General features: G+C 43.6%; 2 protein-coding genes across 6 annotated transcripts in view; both read left to right on the top strand.

The window, feature by feature from the left end:
- The window catches only part of LOC120716467 (junctional adhesion molecule B-like), a 204853-nt gene that overhangs the window by 123063 nt on the left and 53913 nt on the right, over positions 1-27877 (top strand). The window lies entirely within an intron of this gene.
- On the top strand, positions 18052-18751 carry LOC120716475 (zinc finger BED domain-containing protein DAYSLEEPER-like). The gene is made up of 2 exons (XM_040004017.1): positions 18052-18504; positions 18611-18751. Exons 1-2 carry the CDS (start codon positions 18070-18072, stop codon positions 18731-18733), a joined length of 558 nt encoding a protein of 185 aa, XP_039859951.1. The 5' UTR covers positions 18052-18069; the 3' UTR covers positions 18734-18751.

Below are 27877 nucleotides of genomic sequence, written 5' to 3'. Positions count from 1 at the left end.
GCACCCTTTACATAACATAGTCATTGCTCTCATACCTGCTATAGAAATACCACCGTAACCTCTTGAGCTCCTCCAGTGGCCAAAACCTGAAATAACTTCCTTCCTATATAAATACTAGGGGTGTTGGAGCCAAGTCCAGGCCAATATTTTACTCAGTTACATCATGCCATATTTAAGTATTTGTCATGATCTTTAAGTTTTATTATAATCTTGATCATTTTAGGTTATAATGTAATATGCTGTGCTCCATAAATTAATCCTGCTTTGTTAGTCTGTTGTTGTTGTAAAGTGTTGGTGGATGTCGTAAAGGGGGTGTGTATTTGACCCGCATGCGGAGGGGTGTGGGTAAAGGTTAGGTAAGCAAGCAGGACGTGGAGCAACAGTTTTCTGACCGTCGCCGTTTTAATGTTATTTTTTGTTGTAACACAAAGGGAATATAAACGGAGCTCCCACCAGAGGCATTTGTTTTGTACCTTTCGATTTGTAAGGAAAATAAATGTTTTTCCCCTTTTTTCCTTCGCCTCGTTTTTTGCTACCGGAAGGCATCCAAGAGACTTAACAAGAGCACGAGTCAGAAACTTTACGTTCTGCAGAAGCGGCAAAGAAGGACCGAAGGTTGCCGCTATAATAGTCAGAAAACTGCTCCGAAAGTGAGAGGATTACGCACACGTCACCGGCGCAGAGTTAATCGGACCGCGGCGCGGCAAGGGAAAACTGGAAAACGGGACGTGAAAGAGGATGCGCTTCAGTCTTCCCGTGTTTCCGGATCCTTTCGGCAGTAAGAAAACCCCGCATCTGAAAAGTAAGAGGCTGTGCCTGCTTTACGGTTTGTGAAAATTCCTGTACGGTTAAGTGGTACATTGCCTGTGTAAAGGATTAATTGCATTGAAAGGTTTATGGCAGCGCAATTAATATGGAGCAGCAGGAAAAAAGAGTTTCCAAGCCAACCTTTAAAGCACAAGAGGAAAAGCTTCAGCATCTTAAAGTGACAAGGAAAACCAAGTTGGGTTATCTTACTAGAAAGATAAAAGAGATCGAGGAGCTTATGGAAGATGACGGCAATTTTGAGGAAGTGTCTGTTAAATTAGCCACTGACTTCTCAAAAATATATATTGAGTTTTGTGAAAACAACGATGCAGTTAAAAATCACTTGACTGAGTCGGAACTTCTTCATGATCAGACACAGTGGTATGAGCCAAAGGCTAGCTATTTGAGAAGTTTTGTGGAGAAAGTCGAGAGATGGTTAAAAGGAGTGGAAATGCAAGCAGTTGAAGCAAGAATGGTTGATGCTGAAGTTGAGCCTGCAGACAGTGCTTCAGCAATATCATCCAGACGCAGTAAAGCACATCGAAGCAGTCGAACCTCTTCTGTTGTGTCTTCGACCACATATTCTGCCAGGCTAAAGATTGAGGCAGAGAGGGCTGCTCTGGTAGTGCGTGCTGAGGCATTAAAGCAAAAGATGGAGATTGACAGACAAGAAGCTGTTCTTAAGGCAAAAAGGGAGGAATGGGAGTTGCAAACAGCCATTGCTGCAGCTAACGCAAAGCTTGAGGTGCTGACTGTGAAGGAGCCAGCCCATAACACTTCTGCTGACTTGGTCAACAAAATGGCTACCTGCCAAAGATCTCCGGGCCAAAGTATTGGGGCCAGTTTTGGTTTGGTTCAGCCAGAACATGAAGATGTCGGTCGAGGATGTGAGTCAGAGGTAATGCAGGGCTCAGAAAGGAGTAGCAGGCTTCCTCATCCATTGAATAAGAAGGTTAATAGCCAGTCTATTACTAGTCAAGGCAGGATGGCTGATGTTAAAGACTTGTTGAATGTCATGAAGCGACAAAACGAGATTACAGAGCTCCTAGTAAAACAACAGAAAGCATCCACTCTCCCTCCTTTGGATGTTCCAGTATTCAGTGGGGATCCACTGGAGTTTGGGTTTTTTATGAAAGCATTCGAGCATGGGATTGAGGAAAGGACAGACAGCAATAGAGATAGGTTGCGCTTCCTGGAGCAGTTCACCCAAGGGAGACCCAAGGTTCTTGTTCGTAGCTGTTCGCACATGTATCCTGACAGGGGCTACGCTGAAGCTAAGACGCTTCTGCGCAAGCATTTTGGGGATGAATATACTATTGCCTCAGCCTACATTGAAAGAGCTCTAAAATGGCCTGTAATTAAGCCAGAGGATGGTGATGCACTGATGGAGTTTGCTATGTTCCTCACTAGTTGCTGTAACACAGTAGACAGCATGGAGTACATTGAGGAGATGGATAGCCCTACTAATATGAGAACAGTCATCTCCAAGCTTCCTTTTAAATTAAGGGAAAGGTGGAGGGGTTTCGCCTGTGACATTCAAGAACGTACAGCAATGAGAGCTAGATTCGCTGATCTGGTCAGTTTTGTAGAGAAGCAGGCAAAGATCGCTTCTCACCCATTGTTTGGTAACATTCAGGACACCACTTTGTCTAGAGACAAGGGCAAAGCAAAGGTGTGCAAAGAGAATGCTCTGAAATTCAAGGAGAGGGAAAGCATCTTTGCTACTAATACAGCACCTGTATCAAACAGTGCAGAGCAGACAAAGAGGGAAAGGGAAAATGTAGGCTCTACATGTGGAAGACAGTGTCTTTTCTGTCATAAGGGAGTACATAACCTCAGTACCTGCAGACTCCTTAAGCAAAAGCCTCACAGAGAAAGGCTTGATTTCCTCAAATCAAAGAGCTTGTGTTTTGGTTGCCTGTCACAGGGGCATCTGAGCAAAGGCTGTCAGCAAAGACACACGTGTGAGACTTGTTCTCAGAAACATCCCACCATTCTGCATAAGGAGCAGTACTCTTCTCCTGATAGTGACAGTAAAAGTATCAGAGAACCAGCAGCAAGTTTTTCTCCAGCAGCAGGCAGTGAAACATGCGGTTGTACCGGGGCTGGCGAAGCAGTCTGTGCACTTTCAATTGTGCCTGTGAAGGTCAGATGTTCAAGGAGCAACACAACAGTTGAATCATACGCGTTCTTAGACCCAGGAAGCACTGGAACCTTTTGTACAGATGAGCTGATGAGGGATTTACAGGTCACAGGAAAAAGGTCCAACATTCTGCTCCGCACTATGGGAAAGGAAGCAACAATCAGTACTCATGTCGTTAAAGGTCTCGAGGTCAGTGGTTTGGATGAGGACAACTTTTTGAAGATTCCCCAGGTTTTCACACAGGCAGAGATTCCAGTAACAAAGGACAACATTCCACAACAAAGCGATGTGGACAGATGGCCTTATTTGAAGGAGGTTCAGCTCAAGCAGATTGATGGAAAAATTGGTATGTTAATAGGCACGGATATACCAAAGGCGCTTGAGCCCTGGAAGGTTATCAACAGTGAGGGCAACGGCCCATATGCTGTAAAAACTGCACTAGGCTGGACGATTAATGGACCTCTGCTAAGAGAAGAGGGTATTGCTCAAGGAGCTGTTGAGTGGCCACCGGTGATGGTGAACAGGATATCGGTGACAAAGCTAGAGGAGCTCTCACAGCAGCAAATGAGGTATGATTTCCCTGAGCATGAGTTATCTGAGAAAATGGAAATGTCGGCCAGAGACAGACAATTTATGGAGTCTGTGTCACTGTCAGTGAAGCAGGTTCATGGTCACTACACCATTGGCCTTCCTTTAAAGAACAAGGGGGCTGCATTTCCAAACAACCGTGTTGTGGCGGTACAAAGAGCAGAAGGCCTGAAACGGAGGCTGTTAAGAGACAGTGAGTTTCATCAAGAGTACACAAAGTTTATGACAGAGACACTGGAAAGGGGCTATGCCGAAGAAGTTCCTGTGGCAGAAACTTGTAAAAGTGGTAGCAGAATATGGTATCTCCCACATCATGGGGTCTACCACCCAACCAAGCACAAGTTGAGAGTGGTATTTGACTGTGCATCCACGTATCAAGGCATGTCACTGAACTCACAGCTGTTGCAGGGGCCAGACTTAACCAATTCCCCCATAGGTGTTTTGATGAGGTTCAGGCAGGAACCAGTTGCCTTCATGTCTGATATTGAAGGCATGTTTCATCAAGTCAGGGTTCCCGCTGAAGATGCTGATCTGTTGAGATTCTTGTGGTGGCCACAGGGAGATCTTGATAAAGGCCTCAAGGAATACAGAATGGTAGTTCACTTGTTCGGTGCAACTTCTTCACCAAGCTGTGCATGCTACGCGCTGCAAAGGTGTGCTGAGGACAATCAGGCGAGGTTCAACCATATTGCGACGAACACTGTTCTAAGGAACTTTTATGTGGATGATTGCCTGAAGTCTGTCAGCACTGAAGAGCAGGCAATCTCACTGATTCGGGACCTCAGGACTTTGTGCGCTGCAGGAGGTTTCAAGCTCACGAAGTGGATTTCCAACAGCAGAGCGGTGCTTGCATCTATACCTGAGGATGACAGGGCTAAAGAAGTCAAGGAGCTCGATCTTGAAAGGGACTGCCTCCCTATTGAAAGAGCTTTAGGGGTTCAGTGGTGCGTGGAGTCTGACACGCTGAGATTCAGAGTTCTGGTTGAGAGCAAACCACTCACAAGGAGAGGACTGCTTTCGATGGTAAGCACTATATATGACCCACTTGGAATTTTATCCCCTCTGATCTTGCCAGTGAAGCACATCCTGCAAGAGCTAAGCAGAACAAAGCATGCATGGGATGATTTCATGCCAGAAGCTCTGTCTATGCAGTGGCAACAATGGGTCGGCAGTTTGCACCACTTAGCTAGGTTTGAGGTAGACAGATGTGTGAGACCAGTCAACCTTGGCAAGATCTCTTCAGCTCGACTTCATCACTTTGCCGACGCAAGTGAAAGGGGGTATGGCATAGCCACATACCTGGTTTCAAAAAACAATCTGAACCAGCCACATAGTGCTTTCATTATCGGTAAAGCCAGGGTTACACCATTGAAGCCAGTTACCATACCACGACTCGAGCTTACTGCTGCAGTGGTGGCAGCAAAGATGGACAGGATGGTAAGAGCCGAACTGGAGTTGGAGTTGGAGGAGTCTGTCTTTTGGACGGACAGCACATCGGTGATTAAGTACCTCAAGAATGAAACAGCGAGGTTTCGTACGTTTGTTGCCAATCGAGTTGCTGCCATCAAGGATAGATCAGCTGTCTCTCAGTGGAGATATGTGAACACCTCGGCCAATCCTGCAGACTTTGCTTCCAGAGGGCTCAGTGTTGGTGCCTTTCTCAAGGCAAAGACATGGATCACGGGTCCAGATTTCATTTTGAAACCAGATATGGAGTGGCCAGAAATGCCAGACAGTGTATGCCAGCCAATCTGTAACGACCCAGAAGTCAAAGAAGCATCAGTATATGCTCTTGTGGTTGAAGAAGCTGCAGACGCCACCTCTCAGCTCATTCATCATTACTCAAGCTGGCGTCGGGTTAAAAGAGCCGTTGCATGGGTCTTGAGATTAAAAGGTGTGCTGAAACTTCTTGCTCAAAAGAGGAAGGATTTAAAAGCAAATCTCTATGATGGAAGGTTGGAGCAGGAGAAGCAAATGACACACTTCAAGGCTAACCTTCCCATCTTGCCACTTTCTGTGAGTGACATGACTGAGGCAGAAGTGGAGATCGTGCGCTTCAGTCAAGGGCAGCGGTTTGGCGAAGAGATTGCCAAGCTGCAACAAGGAAAGACAGTGTCAAAGGATAGCCCTCTTTGTCAGTTGTCGCCAGTTGTACAGGATGGCATTCTGAGAGTGGGTGGCAGATTGAGCAGATCTAGCATGCAAGAGGAGTTAAAACACCCTGCAATCTTGGCTAAGGATCAGCATATAGCCACTCTCATTCTCAGATCTACTCACGAGGATCTTGGGCATTGTGGCAGGAATCATGTCCTATCAAAGGTACGGCAGAAGTACTGGATACTAAGATCTCATGCTGCTGTCCGGAAGATTTTGTCCCGGTGCGTCGCCTGCAGATGGCATCATGGGAAAGCGGCAAGTCAGATCATGGCAGATCTTCCTACTGAAAGGCTCACGCCCGATGAGCCACCGTTCACAAGTGTCGGTGTGGACTACTTTGGTCCCTTCGAAATCAAAAGGGGTAGGACCATGATCAAAAGGTATGGCGTGGTTTTTACCTGCTTGACAGTGAGGGCTGTGCATATTGAGTTGGCAGATTCGTTGGACACGGACTCTTGTATTCATGCCTTGCGGAGGTTCATTGCTAGGAGGGGACAGGTTCAGTTGATGCATTCTGACAATGGAACAAACTTTGTAAGTGCAGAGAGGGAGCTGCGGGAAGCAGTGCGTGCTTTGGATAATGCAAAGATTCAAGAAGCCTTGTTGGTTAAAGGCATCACATGGATATTCAACCCCCCAGCTGCCTCGCATTTTGGAGGAGTTTGGGAGCGGCAGATACGGTCCATACGCAAAGTGCTCAGCTCCGTTGTGGAGCAGCAGATCCTTGATGAGGAGGGTCTGCACACACTGCTGTGTGAGGTAGAGGCGATTATCAATAGCCGCCCTATCTCAAGAGTCTCTACCGATCCGAACGACCTGGAGGCCTTGACGCCAAACCATTTGCTTTTGATGAAAGCCAAAACTCCACTACCTCCTGGAGTATTCAGCAGGAGCGACTTGTACTCAAGGCGTAGATGGCGTCAAGTCCAGTACTTGGCGGATTTGTTTTGGACACGGTGGATCAAGGAGTATCTGCCAGACTTGCAAAGGTGACAAAAGTGGGCCCAGCCACAAAGAAATATCAGTCAAGGTGATATTGTCCTCATCGTGGATGATTCCGCTCCAAGAAATTCATGGCTAATGGGTCGAGTGATTCAGACGTTTGAGGATGCCAAAGGTCGGGTTCGTCAAGCCAAGGTGAAAACCAGCAAAAACATTCTCCTACGACCTGTGGCGAAGCTTTGTGTACTGCTAGAGTGTGATATGTAGCGCCCCTTCTACATATTACTCAAGAGACAGCGGTAAAGGCTGGTCTCCTACGGTGAGTCATGTGCTTGAACCTCTGACTCCATTCCCTAATCTCCCCAACATACACACATACACGCATCCACGAAGACATGTTCCAGCTTAAGAAGAGTTCCTGCTGTAACAAGACAAACGAAGTTTCTGTTAGAATAAGTACATTAATGTGCCATATGAGCAGTTCGAGTACTTTGTATATTTGCCTGTTCGTTATCTGGAAGGTTTGATTTGTTGTTCTGATCAATATATAAATGTATGTGTAAGAGTAATTGCTTTGTGGCTCACAAGAACAATTAGGGGCCAGGATGTTGGAGCCAAGTCCAGGCCAATATTTTACTCAGTTACATCATGCCATATTTAAGTATTTGTCATGATCTTTAAGTTTTATTATAATCTTGATCATTTTAGGTTATAATGTAATATGCTGTGCTCCATAAATTAATCCTGCTTTGTTAGTCTATTGTTGTTGTAAAGTGTTGGTGGATGTCGTAAAGGGGGTGTGTATTTGACCCGCATGCGGAGGGGTGTGGGTAAAAGGTTAGGTAAGCAAGCAGGACGTGGAGCAACAGTTTTCTGACCGTCGCCGTTTTAATGTTATTTTTTGTTGTAACACAAAGGGAATATAAACAGAGCTCCCACCAGAGGCATTTGTTTTGTACCTTTCGATTTGTAAGGAAAATAAATGTTTTGCCCCTTTTTTCCTTCGCCTCGTTTTTTGCTACCGGAAGGCATCCAAGAGACTTAACAAGAGCACGAGTCAGAAACTTTACGTTCTGCAGAAGCGGCAAAGAAGGACCGAAGGTTGCCGCTATAATAAGGGGTGCAACGATATTCGTATCGATATTGGACCGTTCGATACAGTACTTTCGGTTCGGTACGCATATGTATCGAACAATACAAAATTTGTAATTTATTTTATCAACTTTCCTTCTGACGATGCTGTCTGTGTTGAGCGCTCAGTGAATCTGCGTTCGACTACTCCGCCTAGGCTGCACTGTCAAGTGCAGATCCACTGGGCGCTCCACACAGACAGCATAGTCAGAAGGAAAAGCGCAGGGCAAGCTAGCGAGACAGAAGTTAAGCTCTCCTTGCAACATGGACCTCCCCCACCCTCATTCAGATCTGGCGTTTGGAATTATTTTGGTTTTCATGTAACGTATGACCCTGAAGGTAAGCGAGTCATGGACTAAAGTAAAACAGTATGTTGGATGTGCCATGCAATGCTCAATTACATGGGTGGGAACTAGTGTGTTAGCGCAGTTAGCTCGTTAATGTGTTGGCCGTCTAGCCCCATGCACGGGGCGATCGGCGGTAGCTCGTTAACGGAGATTTGCCGTGTTGTGGCGTTAAGGTCATTTCAACGAGATTAACCTGAAAGCACTAGTGGGAACACAATGAATATTACTGCACATTTACGCCGACATCATCCTAGTGCAAAGACAAAAACAACAAGCATGCTACTAACTTTAGCCGAGTCATTTAGACAGCTGTTAGCACATGATTCTCCTTATGCTGCTGAGAATATAGCCCAGAAGCGGATAGTATAGCTTTTATTTTGGAAAGAGACATTTCTCTGTAATAAACTCTCTTTTCCAAAGATGAGTGATTCCTCAATCAGATACAGGGCTTGCAATATCGCTAGCCCGACGTCCTGGGGCTAGCGATTTTTTCAGTCGGGCTACCAAAATCTATCTCTGCCCTGCCCGTCGGGCTATTGTAGGAAGGAAAAATATATGTCAATGCTTTTGCATTCTTTCAGAAATGTAGCTGGGTAATTATGTCATTGGCATCGGTGAGCCACTGTCAATATGTGACATATTGAAATCGTGTTTGAATTTGCGCTTGTTTTTTGCTTTCACTTTGCAATCGTGCGAACTGTGTATAGAGAGCAACAGCACTGATCTGTGAGTGATTATAATTTGTGCACCAATTCCTCTGACATCGTCTTATTAATTGGTAGCTTACTATGCAAACATGACAAGTGAAATCTCCCACAGCTTAAACATGTGAGAGGTTGATCGCGCAGAGAATCGCTGAGCTTATGTGAGTGCGTGTGTAAAAGCAGCAGGATATATATTTTAGTTCTGCTGAGCCAAATAAGACAGGTCAGGGTGAAGAAGTGACAGCCAAAGAAAAGCTTACCACAAAACGTTATGACAAATCAGACTATAAGGCAAAAAGAAAGTGCAGCTTTATGGTTTCATGGACAAAATAATATATAATATATATTTATAATTTTAATAAATGACAAATTAAAAAGGCATGAACATTTTATTTTGTATCGAAAAAATATCGAACCGTGACACCAAAGTATCGAACCGAACCGAACCGTGAATTTTGTGTATCGTTGCACCCCTAATAAATACAGTCCCTTAAAAAGTAACTGCCCCTACTGTCCAAATGTCTATTACAACCAACAAAAAAGGAGAGAATGACTTTTAAAATCATATATCCTGTTGTTTGAACTGTGTGTGTGTTTGTTTTCAGATTTTAAATCAGAGCCAGACATTGTCTACTCTTCACTGAAGTAGTCCACCAGTCCAACCACTGACGTCCAGCTGTCTCTAACTGGTCCCCCCAGCACCTCAGACCAGAGGACATCCACATGTTACAGAGAATTTTATATGTTAGATGTCTTTTTGTCACTGGACAGACAAATTTTACCTCACATTCTGCTCTATTGTGATATGTTTTTGTTTGTTTGTATTTTGTTTTTTTTAGATGAAAGACACTGATAGCTGTTAGAGTGAATTGTTAAATGTTGTCATTTCTATGCTTGCCAACTCTGATGAAAGAAATTCCACGGTCCTTCCCCTCAGATTCTCGAGGTTCTGGTGGGGGGGGGCTGTAATGTCTTATTGCAGATACAGCCTATCTGGAAGATCTGCTTCTTTTGATGTAAGCTTCCTGCGTTTACGACCCTTTGGTCAGCAGGAGGTCTGACACACACACACACACACACACACACACACACACACACACACACACACATTCTTACAGAAGTTCACACATATACATACAATGCCTTGTCTTAGAACCATGTGGGCGTGGCTTTGCTCTGATGTTTTTTGTGTGAACTGTCTCTCAATAAAAAGGCAGCAAGGGAAGTCGTCGTCGAGGTCATTTTCGTGGTGGACACAGGCCTCCCTTGTGCAAGTGATCGATCGACTGTCTTGTTTTCTTCATGATGAATACGTCTCTAAAATTAGCGGGGCTTGTGGAAACACAGACCCAACAATAGCAGAATAATATTACTTTACCACATTTGACTACTTTTAATTTTTATGCTGCTGAGCTTGAATCCTTTCAGTCAGTGGCATCAGTTTTGGGATGTCGTGTTAAGTACTGTCGTATTCTTTGCTTTGGTAAAAACAACAATTAAATTAATAAAACATTGTCAAAAAAAATTAGGAATTTCTTGTTGTTATTTGAAATTGATACATGTTGTGTAAAGTTTTCTTGTTTTCTAGTAATGCAGTGTCATACATATGGAACTGAGAAAGCCCACTTGTATTAGAGACAATAAGGTATTTCCTGTATGTGATGGGACAAATGCAACATCAATAACCACCTTATCAGTGTTAATTCACGATAATGTTACCGGCGCCAGACCTAGGGGAATCTGGACCGGCAGCAAGCGGCACACAGGCTCGAGAGCACTGCGTAGCCAAGTATGAGCAACTGTGGATTAATAGAGAGGACACTGAAGTTAGCATCTTTCTCAGGCCAGAGCTCATTTATTTCTGCAACATATACACAATACAAATGCATTCTTCCCATAAAATAACAGAGTTCATAAACAAAAATAAAGTTACAAAAAGCATTCTCTCAAAAGCAAAATAAATACAAATTAATTCAAAATAACTTTACATACTCACAACTTAAACAAAACACTCATGTCTAAAGCATAACAACATACCAAAATAACTCTGTAGTTGTCTGACTGATTTTTTAGGTAGACCTGTAAAGATGCTGTTACAGTAATCAAGCCTACTAAAGATGAATGCATGGACTAGTTTTTCCAGGTCCTGTTGAGACATCAGATCTTTTATCCTTGAAATATTTTTGAGGTGATAGTAAGCTGACTTTGTTATTGTCTTAATGTGTTTTTCTAAGTTTAGGTCTGCATCCATCACTACACCCAAATTTCTCGCCTGGTTTGTGGTTTTTAGGTGTATAGATTGAAGTTCTCTGGTGACCTGTAATCGTTTTTCTTTGGTGCCAAAGACTATTACCTCAGTTTTGTTTTTGTTTAGCTGGAGAAAATTGTGGCACAGCCAGTCATTAATTTCCTCAATGCATTTACCAAGAGCCTGTACAGGGCCTCGGGCTCCTGGTGACATTGTGATATATATTTGTGTGTCATCTGCATAGCTGTGGTAGTTTATTTTGTTGTTCTTTATAATCCCTGCCAGTGGGAGCATGTAAATGTTAAACAGAAGGGGTCCCAAGATGGAACCTTGGGGAACTCCACATGTGATACTTGTCTGCTCAGATGTGAAGTTACCTATTGATACAAAGTATTTCCTGTTTTCTAAGTATGTTTTGAACCAGTTTAGTACAGTTCCTGAAAGACCTGCCCAGTTCTCCAGTCGTTTGAGTAATATGTTGTGGTCAACTGTATCAAATGCTGCACTGAGATCCAGTAAAACTAAGACTGACATTTTTCCACTGTCTGTATTCAGACATATGTCATTAAACACTTTGGTCAGAGCGGTTTCAGTGCTGTGATTCTGTCTAAAACCTGACTGGAAGGCATCATAGCAGTTATTCTGTGTTAAGAAGTAATTGAGCTGTTGAGAAACTGCTTTTTCAATGATCTTACCTAAAAACGGGAGATTTGAGATCGGCCTGTAGTTGTTCATTTGTGTCTTGTCAAGATTGTCCTTTTTCAGTATAGGTTTTATTACAGCAGTTTTTAGTGGTTCTGGAAACACACCTGATATTAAAGAAAAGTTGACAATCTGTAACAGGTCTGACTCCAAAGTCTTTGAGACCTTTTTGAAAAAACTTGTTGGCAGGACATCCAAACAGCAGGAGGAGGAGTTCAGTTGACCTAAGATGTCCTCCAGGTCTTTGCTGTTTATAGGGTGAAACTGTTTCATGGTGTTTAAACAGTTTTTCGGTGGGCACAGTACATATCCTGGATCTGCTGTTGATGTACCAATTGCTTGTCTAATCTTTTGGATTTTGTCTGTGAAGAATTTGGCAAAGTCATTGCAGGCCATGGTCGAATGAAGTTCAGCTGCCACTGACACAGGAGGGTTTGTTAGCCTGTCAACTGTAGAAAATAAGACCCGAGCATTATGGCTGTTTTTAGTGATGATGTCAGAGAAGTAGGACCTCCTTGCATTCCTCAGTTGTAAATTATAATTGTGAAGTTTCTCTTTATAGATGTCATAATGAACCTGGAGGTTTGTTTTTCTCCATCTGCGCTCAGCTTTCCTACACTCTCTTTTTTTCATTTTTCACTAGTGTGGAGTTTCTCCATGGAGACTTTTTCCTTCCAGAGATAACCTTCACCTTAATGGGAGCAATAGTGTCCATTACATTTAACATTTTAGCATTGAAGCTATTGACGAGCCCATTGACTGACCCTCTGGACAGGTTCAAGGTTCAAGGTTCAAGGTTCTTAATTTGTCACATGCATAGTTATACAAGTATAACACACAGTGAAATGTAGCCTGACACGCTCCTCGACATGTGCAAAAATTGGGGGGGGTGTAGAGGAAGAACATTATATATCTATATATATATATATATATATATATATATTAGGGGTGCAACGATATTCGTATCGATATTGAACCGTTCGATACAGTGCTTTCGGTTCGGTACGCATATGTATCGAACAATACAACATTTGTAATTTATTTTATCAACTTTCCTTCTGACGATGCTGTCTGTGTGGAGCGCTCAGTGAATCTGCGTTCGACTACTCCGCCTAGGCTGCACTGTCGAGCGCAGATCCACTGAGCGCTCCACACAGACAGCATAGTCAGAAGGAAGAGCGCAGGGCAAGCTAGCGAGACAGAAGTTAAGCTCTCCTTGTAACATGGACCCTCCCACCCTCATTCAGATCTGGCATTTGGAATTATTTTGGTTTTCATGTGACATATGACCCTGAAGGTAAGCGCTCATGGACTAAAGTAAAACAGTATGTTGGATGTGCCACGCAATGCTCAATTACATGGGTGGGAGCTAGCGTGTTAGCGCAGTTAGCTCGTTAACGTGTTGGCTGTCTAGCTGGGTAATTATGTCATTGGCATTGGTGAGCCACTGTCAATATGTGACATATTGAAATCGCGTTTGAATTTGCGCTTGTTTTTTTGCTTTCACTTTGCAATCGTGCGAACTGTGTATAGAGAGCGACAGTACTGATTGGTGAGTGATGATAATTTGCGCACCAATTCCTCTGACATCGTCTTATCAATCGTTAGCTTACTATGCAAACATGACAAGTGAAATCTCCCGCAGCAAGCTTAAACATGTGAGAGGTTGATCGCGCAGAGAATCGCTGATCTTATGTGAGTGCATGTGTAAAAGCAGCACGATATATATTTTAGTTCTGCTGAGCCAAATAAGACAGGTCAGGGTGAAGAAGTGACAGCCAAAGAAAAGCTTACCACAAAACGGAAAAGTTATGACAAATCAGACTATAAGGCAAAAAGAAAGTGCAGCTTTATGGTTTCATGGACAAAAGAATTTCTGTGGCTGTAATATGATGAGCTAAATAACCAGGGCTGCACATAAGTGGTCCGCAGGTGCGCATTCGCTGTCAAAATAAAAAACACGCACAAGGGTTAGGGTTAAATTTAAAAACTGTACTTTTGAGTTAAAATATATATTTATAATTTTAATAAATGACAAATTAAAAAGGCATGAACATTTTATTTTGTATCGAAAAAATATTGAACCGTGACACCAAAGTATCGAACCGAACCGAACCGTGAATTTTGTGTATCGTTGCACCCCTAATATATATATATAATATATATATATATATATATACAATATATAATATATATATATATATACATACAGACATATAGTATATACACTGGGTGAATGTGCAGTAGTAGCAGCAAGCAGGTGAATTCTGTACATTAATATGAATAGACATCTGACTATTTTACAGGATAGACAATATAAACATATTTAAAATTAAAGGAATTGAAATGTACATTGTGCCTTGGTTTAGTGTCTGAAAGAGTCCTGACTCAGTCAATTATAGGTGATGTGAGAGGGCGGGTGTGTGTGTTTAGGGCACGGATGGCTTGGGGATAGAAGCTCCTCTTGAGTCTCTCTTGAGGTCAGGTGTTAATGGGAAGACCTGGTTAAAAATTGCACTACTGTGTTCAGTTATACACCGTTTTGTGATCACTGCTGTTGATATATTTGTGTGGGCTGAGATTTTACTTTCAAAGAAAACACAGTAATGATCAGACAGGCCCACATCAGACACAGTAACCTTTGAAATGCTCAGGCTCTTGGAGATCAGTAGGTCAAGAGTGTGTCCTCTATTATGTGTGGCCTCTGTTACATGCTGAGTCAGCCCAAAGTTGCCCAGAGTGTTACTCAGGTCTTTAGTCCCTTTGTCCTGAGGGTTGTCCACATGGATGTTAAAATCCCCAACAATAATTACACAGTCGAAATCAACACAGATCACAGACAGCAGTTCACTGAGGTCATTAAAAAAGTCTGTGCAGTATTTGGGAGGCCTGTAAACATTAAGAAACACAACTTTGGATGGGGCCTTCAGCTGTAAAGCCACATATTCAAAAGACTGAAAACTTCCAGGAGATAGCTGCCTACATTGAAATGATTCATTAAATAAGACAGCAACCCCTCCTCCTCTCCTGCTCACCCTGGCCTCACTGATAAAACTGTAGTTAGGAGGGGTCGTCTCGATGAGAACAGCTCCACTGTTACTTTGGTCCAACCAAGTTTCAGTTAAAAACATAAAATCAAGTCTGTGCTCAGTGATTAAATCATTAATTAAAAATGTTTTCCCAGATAAAGATCTAACGTTTAATAAAGCCAACTTAAGTGTTTTAGAGGCATTACTTGTCCCCTCGTGTTTGGGAGCAGTCTGTGGCACACAAGGTATGTTTACTATGTTTAAAGATCTTTTAGAGTGCAGCTCTCTGTGTTTTGACCAGGCCACATGTCTCCTTCTGTCACCTAAAAGTACAGAGATTTTAAAACCTTCTAGTAAACAGGGTCCCAGCTTCTCCTGGGAAAAGTCACCACTGCCATAATCCTCGCAGCCCGGACCCTCCACACATCACACATCAGACTGCGGAGACAGGGCATGAAGGTGGTAAGGAGGAACTAAGGGGGGCGAGGCTGGGCAATGTGACTTCGATTGCTCTGTTGAGGGTGGGGCTCGATGGCGAACCTTTGGCTGCTTTGGTGGGAGGTTTATGGGGGACAAAGAGGGATTGGGCCGGGGGGTAGATCTGAGCCCAGCATTGACCCGCTCCATCATCTCCTCAGTGAATTTCAGGTGTGGGGAGGAGGGAGAAAGGGAGGGGGAGGAGGGTGATGGCCTGTCAGGGGTTTGGGGGACTGGGGAAGATCGTGGTCCCTGGTCCTGGTTGTTGGTGTTGTTGAGAGAGTTGGAGGCAAATAGGGACCCCTCTTCTTGCCTCTTCTTGCCTCAGATGTCTCTCCTTTCTGAGGCTCTTCCCGGGTGGGGGCAAATGGAGCTCCTCCTCAAGGTTTCTGCTGGGCTTTGTCTGTTCTTGGAGTACTGTTTGTTCCTCTTTATGAGATAACTCCTCGTTTATCTCAGCCTTGGCACAAAGCACAGATGGATGACGTATGGAATAAAACAAGTTGGAGGTGAACAGTTTCACCCCTGACTTGTTAAAATTAAATCCATTTGCTTTAAACAGATGCCTGCGTTCCCAAAAAATATTAAAGTTGTTGATAAAATGCACTGAGTGGTCAGCACATGCTGATATAAGCCATTTATTCAGTGTAAACAACCTGCTGAATCTCTCGTTTCCTCCTCTGACGGGCGGTTCAGGTCCACTGATGAATACAGCTGTATTCAGAGAGTTTACAGTATTTAGTAATCCAGTAAAGTCCCGTTTCAGAACCTCCGACTGTTGTTTGGACACATCGTTTGACCCTGTATGCAGAACAATGTTTGTCACAGTTGGATATTCATCTGCAATTTGAAGAATTCTCTCCTTCAGGTTGTTGACCATATCCTTAGGAAAGCAGAGGACTTTAGTGTTCTTACCGCACATCCTTTGTACATCCTTTACGGCAGAGTCACCCACAATCAGAGTTTCAGGCCTAGCCTTTAGCTTTCCCTGTGGTCTTTTACTTTTCAACAGATTTTCAGACCTTACTTCGCTACTTTTAGATGGATGGTTGTCCGATATAGATCCAGGGTCCTTTGATAGTGGAGCAAATCTGTTCTGCAGTTTCACATTCAGTTGTTTTGGAGGTTTGTTGTTAACCTTCCTATTCACGGTTGTTCAGTCCTGTTTCCTCTTGTATACAGGGGTAGAAGAGCTTCTCTGTCTCGTAGGAAGTGAAGGCCAGTCGGTTTCAGAGATTTCAGCTCGCTGTGCCCTGCCTGTGGTACGTCCTCCCCCTTCCAGGAGACATGATTTATGTCTTGGTTTTGCACCAAGACAGTCCAAGGGGGGATTATCACTTGAGGATTTATAATAATGCACAGAGTCTACTTTCTTGGTCATGTTATCTGTGCTCCTTAGCTGTGTACTAGCTTGCTCATCGCCATTGTTTTGAATCAAAGGCAAGGTTGTTTCATTTCCACACAGTCCATTTACCTCCACGTTTACTTGTAAGCGATGAATTTTTGTCTCCAGTGCTGCAATCTTCTGCAGGAGGCTGTGATAGTCATCTGTGGAGAGGGAAGGCATCTTGTTGCTAGTTAGCCTAGCGGTTAGCACCTTTCCAGGCTATTGAGGCTGCTCGGTGCCCAGACGCTGTAATCAGGCTTCAGCTGTGTCTAGGCCACAGACACACGGAGCGCTGAGGATAAGGTAACTATAAAAATGTTGCTGTTTCTGTTAAGGACACTTTAGTCCTAATGATCTAAGTGTCCAGAAGCTATCGCAGGTAAGCTCATACGGAAAAAAGGGAAAAAAAATCAGCATAAAAATCAATAAAAGAAGCAAAGCATTTAAGAGCAAAGAGATGAAGCGTCCACACTCACAAAAGGGGAGGAGCAAAGGCACTGTACTACGTGACTGGTTCAGGAAGTGGTTCGAACTTTGCCGCGAGCTATGACAGCGATATGAAGCCCTCAGACTTCATTCAAAAATGTGGGTGTTTGATGGAGAGTTGCGGTTAGTGAGAGTTAGAGACAGTTTGGAGAGAGTTTGGAGGTTTATCAGAGTGAGGAGAGGAAGTCAGGAGAGAATGGAGCCAGCTAAGAAGAGAAGGATGTCCTCCCCTGTGTGGGAACATTTTGATGTTATTCCTCCCAACAAGGTATGTAAATTTCTACAGAAGATGTATTTTCATAATACTGATGGTGTTATACAATTTATGTTAAGCTGTCTGTACTTTTGTACAAGGTGAAGTGTTTGCTATGTGCCAGGGAGCTGGGATATAACAACAACACCTCATCCATGCTTAGGCACTACAGAGCTTTGCATGAGAATAAGGGGAACACCGATTGTGGAGCAAGACCAGGTGAGCCATCAAATGCCATGATAATATAGCATGCAGTAATGTTACTAAATGATATAACAATATTATACAATTGTAATAAGTTACGTGTGTGATATCTATATTGTGCTTTGTCTTTATTGTCTTTCCTAAGGAGAACAATCTCAAATAGATAAAGACCTGGTTAGCATGGTGATTGAGGACTCCCAGCCATTTAGCATTGTGGAGGACATAGGATTTAAAAGATTTGTTAGATCATTAAATCCTAGCTATGTTCTCCCCACTAAGAAGGTCATAAAAGCAGTGAAAATCTAGTTTTTACAGAATAAAATGTGAACAGGCAGGATTGAGGCTCAAAGCCTCAGTGTGTAGCTACCCTACACACTGCTTCACAGCCACGTCGTACTTTTAAACAAAATATTTTTTCTTTCCTTTAGGCCCTGAAAGTCATGGTGGAGGCCAGGTACCAGGAGATGAAGGAGAAAGTTAAGGCCAGCGTTGAGAAGGCAGCAGCTGTGAGTCTGACATCAGATATGTGGACCTCCATCAACACAGAGGCCTATCTTGCAGTCACCTGGCATTTTGTTGATGAGTCCAGCACATTAAACACCGTTGTTTTAGGAGAGCAATATTTTCCTAATGCACACACTGCAGAAAACATTGCACAAGTGAAAGGCTCACTCATGGCAGAATGGGCAATTACTGGCAAAGTCACATGCCTAGTAACAGATGGGGCTGCCAATATGGGGGCTTGTGCAAGGGAGCTACGACTCAAACATGCCATATGCATAGCTCACACCCTGAACTTAGTGGTGAAGAAGGCCCTTGACCAGACCCCTGAGCTCTCTGACATCCGAGCCAAGTCCAGGAAGATCGTGGGATATTTCAGGAGCAGTACCACTGCAAAGGTAAGTTCTTAAGTGGCTTAATTACAGTTTCTTTACTGCTACTTAAGTGTATAGTTCTGCTCCCTTGACAATCTAATGTATGCTTTTTTAAATTGTATTTTGTAAGGAGAGGCTTTCAGTCGTGCAGGAACAACTAAGGAAGCCTCAACTCAAACTACCGTATTTTCACGACCATAAGGCGCACTTAAAAGTCTTAGATTTTCTTCAAAAAGTGCGGCGCGCCCTATAGCGCGGTGCGCCCTATGTGTTGTAAGGAGGACGTAGTAGAGAACACCATGAGAACGTTAAAGGGTGAAGTGTGGGCGTTGATCGTATATACCGGGACAATCGCACATACCTGTATAAAAGAACAGGTATGTGCATTATGCAGGACATCGTTGTTTTAACAACCCTGAAAATGGCAAAGAGACACGATTACGAAGCACAGTTTAAACTGAAGGCCATCAGCTACGCGGAGGAACATGGAAATCGAGCAGCGGCGAGAGAATTTAAGATTAACGAATCGATGGTTCGCAAATGGAGGAAGCTGGAAAACAAGCTCCGGCAGGTCAAGAAAACGCAGCTGAGTTTCCGCGGACATAAGGCGAGGTGGCCCGAGTTGGAGGAAAGACTCGAGCGGTGGATCATCGAGCAAAGAGCGAGCGGGAGAAGCGTTTCGACGGTCACCATTCGGCTAAAAGCAGTTTCACTAGCTGAAGAGATGAACATTGAACATTTCCAAGGAGGTCCGTCTTGGTGCTTTTGTTTTATGAAACGGTGCCATTTTTCCATCCGGACCAGGACTACGGTAGCACAGCAACTTCCAGCGGATTACGTATAAGGAAAAGCTGGCCATCTTCCGCTCCTACTGCAGCAAACACATCGGCGACAAAAACATCCAGCCCAGCCACATCACAAACATGGACGAGGTCCCGCTCACTTTTGACATCCCGGTGAGTCACACTGTGGAGAAGAAGGGGACCAGCACGGTAGCGATACGCACAACGGGGTATGAAAAGTCTTCTTTTACTGTTGTGCTTGGCTGCCATGCTAATGGACAGAAACTGCCGCCTATGGTGATTTTTAAGCGAAAGACTTTGCCTAAAGAGAAGTTTCCAGCAGAAATCATCATTAAGGCAAATGAAAAGGGCTGGATGGATGAGGAAATGATGAAAGAGTGGCTGAGGGAGGTGTATGTAAGGAGACCAGGTGGTTTTTTCCACGCATCACCATCGCTGTTGATCTGTGACTCTATGCGTGCCCATCTCACAGCCGATGTGAAAAAACTTGTGAAGCAAATGAACTGTGAGCTTGCTGTCATTCCAGGAGGCCTGACAAAGGAACTCCAACCGCTGGACATCGGTGTGAACCGCCCGTTCAAAGTAAGGCTGCGAGCGGCCTGGGAGCGATGGATGATCGATGGAGACCACAGTTTCACCAAGAGTGGAAGGCAGCGCCGGGCGAGTTACGCCACAATTTGCCAATGGATTGTAGATGCTTGGGCTAACATGTCTGCTGGCACTGTTGTTCGAGCTTTCGCAAAAACATCGTTTCCGAGGAGCCGCACGGCACGGAAAGTGACTCTGACAGTGAAGAAAGTGAACCTGGCATGTTTGATGGAGATTTAGCGCAGCTGTTCAATTCAGACACAGAGGATGAGGACTTCGATGGGTTTGATTGATGATAAAAATGTGAGTACCAAACTTTGTTTTGCTCCTGCTTTATTTTTAAATACGCACACTTGTATGCTTGTGTGTTGTTGATGATGACGATTATTGGTAATAAAAATGTGAGTACCAAACTCAGTTTTGCTCCTGCTTTATTTTTAAATATGCACACTTGTATGCTTGTGTGTTGTTGATGATGACGATTACCGGCAATAGAAATGTGAGTAAGGTACCGAATTCAGGTTTGCTCCCGCTTTATTTTTAAATACGCATACGGTACTTGTATGCGCCCTATGGTCCAGTGCGCCTTATGTGTGTGTTAAATACAGTAAGGGCACACATAACTGAGACTGCGCCTTTTAGCACAGTGCGCCTTATGGTCGTGAAAATACGGTACTACAGGAGGTGGATGCCCGCTGGAACAGCACTTACAATATGCTGCAAAGACTGTTCGAACAAAGGGAGCCAGTGGGTGCTGCTTTGGCAAGTCTCACAACAGACATCCCACCTATTTCATCTGAGGAATTTGGTATAATTTCAGAGTGTCTGGTTGTCCTAGCACCATTTAACGATGCAACCACTGAGCTCTCTCAGGAAAAAAGGGTGTCTGGGTCAAAGGTCATACCTTTGCTCACTATGCTGGCTCATTGCCTCAATGAACAAATGGAGAAATCACCATCCATTGGGTCTTCTCTGGCTCAGAAGCTGAGGATGCTATTGAGAGAGAAGCTAGATAAAATACAGACCATGAGCATGTTCCTTGCGACACTGCTGGACCCAAGGTTCAGAAAACTCAGGTTTCTCAGCCCTGCAAGAGCTAGCGAAGCAGAAAAAAGACTGAAAGCAGAATGTGCTTCTGTAATGAGGGCCTCCACCACCTCCTCTTCCTCCGCACCACCACCACAGCCATCAACGTCACAATCTGTTGAGGCTGTTTCCCACGGTACCATTGTTATTGCATTTTAGTTTCATTTATATAAACTGAATGTTGGGTTTTCCTCTGTATCTATTATTGTCTGCCTCCCCCCACCGCACGGAAAAGGGTAACACCACCTGGGTCTGGGTGCAGTTCCCCCCTCCAGGGGCAAGGGTACCTAGACCCGGTTTGTAGAGTACGCTTGGGGAGTGTGATCGTGTGTACAGCGTCTCTTTATGTCTGTCTCCACGTTGGTTGAGTGTGGAGTAAGTGCATATGAGAGCATGAGGGTGGGAATGGATGTTTGTATATGTGTGTGCCTGTATTTCTGTGTCTATATGTCAGGTTGGGTGTCAGGCGCCACCTCTCTGGGGACATCTCAGGCCCTCCAAGGTTTGGAGGCCTATCTCCCCCTACCACCACTTCCCCTGCCAGTGGCGGACCCCCTCAGACATCGGTGCGTTGGTGGTTCTTTGTGTCCGGGGATGGACGTCTGGGTACACACTGGCTCACTCCTTGGCAGCCGCTTATCGGGGCCTGGAGCCTGGGGCTCGCTCGGGCCACTTCGGAGGTGGGGTGCCCCCGGCCTCTCGGCCTGGGGCTCGGTCACTCAGGCACAGCTGGCTGCCGGCGGAGCTCACGGGCGCGTCACTGCAACTCCCCCTGGCTTCTGCTCCGCGGCTGCTGAGTGAGCCCTCATCTGGGACTCTCCTCAGCTCTTTCTGGGACAGTGGTGCGGCTGCCCCTCTGTTGGTCTTCCTTGGTCTCTTGTGTTCTGGGGGCCTCTGGATGTCTGGAGTTTTGATCTCCTCCATACCTGCTTCATGCCCTGGAGGACGGGGCTGTGGCCCCCCCACACCCTCTAGCAGATCATTACATGAAGGAACCTTTTAAAAAAAAAAACAAGCGCGTCCATGCTCACAGGTGTACACATGGGTGATCACACCCACAAACTACACCCTTTTTGGCTCCTACCTCAAAGCACACTGTGTTCTGTTGATCTTATGTGCTGCACAATAATGTTTAATATTTAGTATTTACTGTCATATTCCCATATATCATTGTGATGTTGTTTATTCTATTACTCTTGTTCTCTTCTGCTTGTTTTCTTTTTTCTTTTTCAGCAGGTGATCCAGGTGATTGATATATGCATTTTTATTTCTTTTTTTTTTTCTGCTCATTCTGTTGGTTTTTGTCTTTTGCCCTTCTCCCCCGTCCCTCTTCTCAGCTGTTTCTCTTTCCCTCTTTCTTTCTCCCCTTCTTTCCCCCAGTCAAGTCTGTCCCGTATTCAGTAAGTGAAAATAAAATGAACAATAAAAGCTGAATCAAATGGACCATTACGGCAAGGCTGGGATGGTCAATTTGGTAAAGTAAATCCGTTGGGCATCTTTCTTTGCCTTTAGACAACAATTCTGATGGCAAAAGAGCCAAACGGGACAGGCAAAAAAAACAAAACAAAACAAAAAAAACAATGACGTGTCCCCTAAACACTAATCACTGTCCATACCTCAACGTTACAAAAGCACAACCACTGTCCACACCTCACCTCACAGTAAATGATCATTTCCATTTTAAGCATTTCCAAATAATCATGTTCCATACTGCCAGTATAAATATACACAGTATACTGCCATCACTACAATATACATGTTTTACACTCTCCTTTTGTTGTTGACATTTACAGGCTGTGTGCAAAATGCCACACTCTTCAAATTCATGCCAACTAATATTTTTTACGTCCAGTAGGTGTCCTACTAGAGCAAATGAAGCTTCAAGAAGCTTTGCGTTGGGGTGAACCAATTGGATGAAAAGCTTCAGTGCTTCATGAAGCTTTATCTGCCCATCACTAGTGCAAACCTGCAACAAAAGAGGGAAACAGTTGTCAAAGTCCACCCTACTATATGCCACGTTATGATGAACACAAGAGTCCCACTTACCACAGGGCAATACTAAACTGAGTAGCTTTCCTTGAGAGATCTGCAGCGCTTAACTGCCTAATGCTCTCAGCCACCTTGGATGGACAAGACTGCCAAATGCCTTCTTCTGGTAGTGAAGCGCAGCTGTTTCTTGTAAGCCTGCTAATTGTCGGCTGGGATGGTGTGGATGTCAGTGGTGCGTTTGTGGACATCATGTAAAATCCTACCCCAGAATCTACTTCACTACATTTAGATCAACTGGCGTTGGTCGAACAGATGTGTGGCAGTCTTACATTTCAGGAGCTGCTACCGACAAACCAGCAAAAAACGCCAAATGTGTCATCTGTGACACTTGTGAGATTATCTCAAACACACTCCGTCAGTCTTGATGCTGTTGAACAACAAAATGTTTAAAAATGTGGCGAGTTTACCTGGTGATATCCTCATGCGCGACACGATCGCGAAAAGAGCAAACAATTAACACCACGCCGATGTTGTTCACAGGACAGCAGGAGTAAACGATCGGGAGACTCTTGTCGTCGTTATCGTTCCCCTCGCACATTTTATTTCTCCGGTTTCAGCGTTTTTACTTCACAACTAAAGCGAGCAGTTTACTTTGTGCACTAACATGGACTCGAATCAACCAGCGCCACCTCTGGCCAAGTGCCACAGCCTACAGCCAGATCAACTTGTGACACACATGTGCAGCACGTTTGAATGTGTTTCATGCACAACACATTTGTACCTTTCAATTTTCCGTGTATCGTTGCACCCCTAATATATATATATATTAGGGGTGCAACGATACACAAAATTCACGGTTCGGTTCGGTTCGATACTTTGGTGTCACGGTTCGATATTTTTTCGATACAAAAAAAATGTTCATGCCTTTTTAATTTGTCATTTATTAAAATTATAAATATATATTTTAACTCAAAAGTACAGTTTTTAAATTTAACCCTAACCCTTGTGTGCGTTTTTTATTTTGACAGCGAATGCGCACCTGCGGACCACTTATGTGCAGCCCTGGTTATTTAGCTCATCATATTGCAGCCACAGAAATTCTTTTGTCCATGAAACCATAAAGCTGCACTTTCTTTTTGCCTTATAGTCTGATTTGTCATAACTTCTCCGTTTTGTGGTAAGCTTTTCTTTGGCTGTCACTTCTTCACCCCGACCTGTCTTATTTGGCTCAGCAGAACTAAAATATATATCCTGCTGCTTTTACACACGCACTCACATAAGCTCAGCGATTCTCTGCGCGATCAACCTCTCACATGTTTAAGCTTGCTGCGGGAGATTTCACTTGTCATGTTTGCATAGTAAGCTAACGATTAATAAGACGATGTCGGAGGAATTGGTGCACAAATTATCATCACTCACAGATCAGTGCTGTTGCTCTCTATACACAGTTCGCACGATTGCAAAGTGAAAGCAAAAAAACAAGCGCAAATTCAAACGCGATTTCAATATGTCACATACTGACAGTGGCTCACCGATGCCAATGACATAATTACCCAGCTACATTTCTGAAAGAATGCAAAAGCATTGACATATATTTTCCTTCCTACAATAGCCCGACGGGCAGGGTAGCCCGTCTGAAAAAAATCGCTAGCCCCAGGACGTCGGGCTAGCGATATTGCGAGCCCTGTATCTGATTGAGGAATTACTCATCTTTGGAAAAGAGAGTTTATTACAGAGAAATGTCTCTTTCCAAAATAAAAGCTATACTATCCGCTTCTTCTGGGCTATATTCTCAGCAGCATAAGGAGAATCATGTGCTAACAGCTGTCTAAATGACTCGGCTAAAGTTAGTAGCATGCTTGTTGTTTTTGTCTTTGCACTAGGATGATGTCGGCGTAAATGTGCAGTCATATTCGTTGTGTTCCCACTAGTGCTTTCAGGTTAATCTCGTTGAAATGACCTTAACGCCACAACATGGCAAATCTCCGTTAACGAGCTACCGCCGATCGCCCCGTGCATGGGGCTAGACGGCCAACACGTTAACGAGCTAACTGCGCTAACACACTAGTTCCCACCCATGTAATTAAGCATTGCGTGGCACATCCAACATACTGTTTTACTTTAGTCCATGACTCGCTTACCTTCAGGGTCATACGTCACATGAAAACCAAAATAATTCCAAACGCCAGATCTGAATGAGAGTGGGGGAGGTCCATCTTGCAAGGAGAGCTTAACTTCTGTCTTGCTAGCTTGCCCTGCGCTCTTCCTTCTGACTATGCTGTCTGTGTTGAGCGCTCAGTGGATCTGCGCTCGACAGTGCAGCCTAGGCGGAGTAGTCGAACGCAGATTCACTGAGCGCTCAACACAGACAGCATCGTCAGAAGGAAAGTTGATAAAATAAATTACAAATGTTGTATTGTTCGATACATATGCGTACCGAACCGAAAGCACTGTATCGAACGGTTCAATATCGATACGAATATCGTTGCACCCCTAATATATATATATATATATATATATTAGAGATGGCACGATACCACTTTTTTATGTCCGATACCGATATCATAAATTTGGATATCTGCCGATACCGATATGAATCCGATATAGTGTTTTTTAATCAACAAAACTGTTTTTTAAATATCTTGCTGCATTTTGTATAAGTTCACACTCAAGTTTAAAACAACAACTACACTAAAGCTATTCTGTTATACCTGTATGCAAAAAAAATATTTCATAGTTCAGCAATACTGATCAATCTAATAAACTTAAACCTACACCATCCTCCCTATTCTGGTATTTTAAAGAGTACTTAGCGTAAATATTAAGCAACCTAACTAATAGGGTTCCAACTCCCAGCAACAACAAAAATAAATAAATAAAAAATAGGGAACCACCCCTCACGCTCCACCTCATGATGCTTAATCGACGTAATCAACCTTAATTTGATGCAGTGTGAAAAAAAAATGCACAGAAATCAGTTATTTTTCAAGAAATATTAAATAGATTCAACATCTTTCTTCAACAAAATTGCAGACTGCACAGATGGTACCTTCCCAAAGGAAAAAGTACTATAGCTTACTAGGGTATATATATTAGACTTAATAGTCACTATATACAGTAATGGACTTCTATTCATTTTGCATCAAATTAAAACTTTGGGTGTCAGATAATTATTTATTAAAAGCTAGACATTTTAAATGAGAATAAGAAAGAAAAGTATGTCTTTGTGCCCCCTTTTCCCTGTTAATGCCCTATTGGCCCCCCTGGCTAAACTTTGCTAGATCCGCCCCTGCAAAGTTACCAGCCGTCAGCTACGTAGAAAAAGATCCTCGAGTAGAAAGTAATATTAAATAAATTCTAACAACAGCTGATCAAGCTTAAATGTGCTGCTGTTGTTCAGCCGCTGGTTTCCTCTTTCTGGTGCAAAGTGGGCCAAAAGCAAACTAGAGACACGGACTTGCGACAGAAAAGCCGATCAGCTGATCGTTAAGCAGTTTCATGATTGAAGTAGCAGCAGGAGAGGCAGTCGTTTGTTAAGCTTAACGCAGGAATGCTTTACAAACATTCAGAGATGGACTTACACACTTGCTTTACTTCTCTCGGGATAACTTTGTCGGAGATGAAATGCCAGGTTGCTAGCGAAGCTCCAAATGCTATCCAGACCCACCGACAGGTCCCGCATGCCACAGCCGCTCTATCACGTGATGCATACTGCTCCGACGTGCTAACTTTCTGAGGTGAGTTACGGCGTGTTGCAAGTTTTGTGAGGTGCTTTCGTGATATTTAATGGATCGGATTACATTTTTTATTTTTCTCCGATATCCGATCCAGTAATTTAGGTCAGTATCGGACCGATATCGATACGTAATATCGGATCGGTCCATCTCTAATATACATATATATATACATATATATACATACATATATATATATATATATATATATATATATCCTGAAAAACTGGAAATATACACAATGATAAAAGTAACAGATAAAAGTTAAGAGCCTGCAGAGGTTTAAACATAAGCAATTTTAAATGAGTGAGTTTTGAGGGTGGACTTAAAAAGAGGGAATGAAGTAATGTTTCTGAGGTCCTGGGGTAAGGAATTCCAAAGTCAAGGGGCAGAGCAACTAAAAGCCCTGCCCCCCATTGTAATAAGACGAGCAGAAGGAACATAGAGAAAACGAGAAGATGAAGATCTGAGGCACCGGGATGGGAAGTTCATCTGTACTAAATCAGGGAGGTATGGTGGAGAGAGAGACTGAATAGCCTTAACTGTATAAAGAATTATTTTAAAATGAATGCGAAATTTAACCGGGAGCCAGTGAAGCTGCTTCAGGATTGGGGAGATGTGGTGGATAGAGGAACTCCTAGTAATAATACGGGCAGCCGAGTTCTGGAAACGTTGGAGCTTGGTAATGGATTTTTGTGTAAGGCCAAATAATAGTGAATTACAGTAGTCAATTAGAGATATAACGAGATTATGGACGAGAATGGCAGTGGTATGAGGAGTGAGGAAAGGGCGTAGGCGATTGATGTTACGGAGTTGAAAATATGCTGCACATGTGACATTATCGATATGTGAATTAAAGGATAATGTGCTATCGAGAATGATACCCAAGCTTTTAACAGAGGGAGAGATAGGAACTGACGAATTATTGATAGTGAGAGAAAAACTGTTAATTCTGGATAGCGATAGTTTAGTGCCAACCAGGAGGAGTTCTGATTTATTGCTGTTAAGTTTAAGGAAGTTGGAGGAGAACCAGGAATTAAGTTCAGCTAAGCAGAGGGTGAGGGAGGGTGGAGGAAGAGTAGAGTTGGGTTTGGTAGAGAGGTAAAACTGGGTGTCATTGACATAACAATGGAACTGAATATTATATTTACGAAAGATGTGTCCTAGTGGAAGAAGGTAAATAATGAAAAGGAGGGG

Source organism: Simochromis diagramma, unplaced genomic scaffold, assembly GCF_900408965.1.
Source record: "Simochromis diagramma unplaced genomic scaffold, fSimDia1.1 OVJJ01000776.1, whole genome shotgun sequence".
Taxonomy (NCBI): domain Eukaryota; kingdom Metazoa; phylum Chordata; class Actinopteri; order Cichliformes; family Cichlidae; genus Simochromis; species Simochromis diagramma.
Note: the sequence above shows the minus strand (reverse complement) of the source record. Positions and strands in the feature narration are given on the sequence as shown.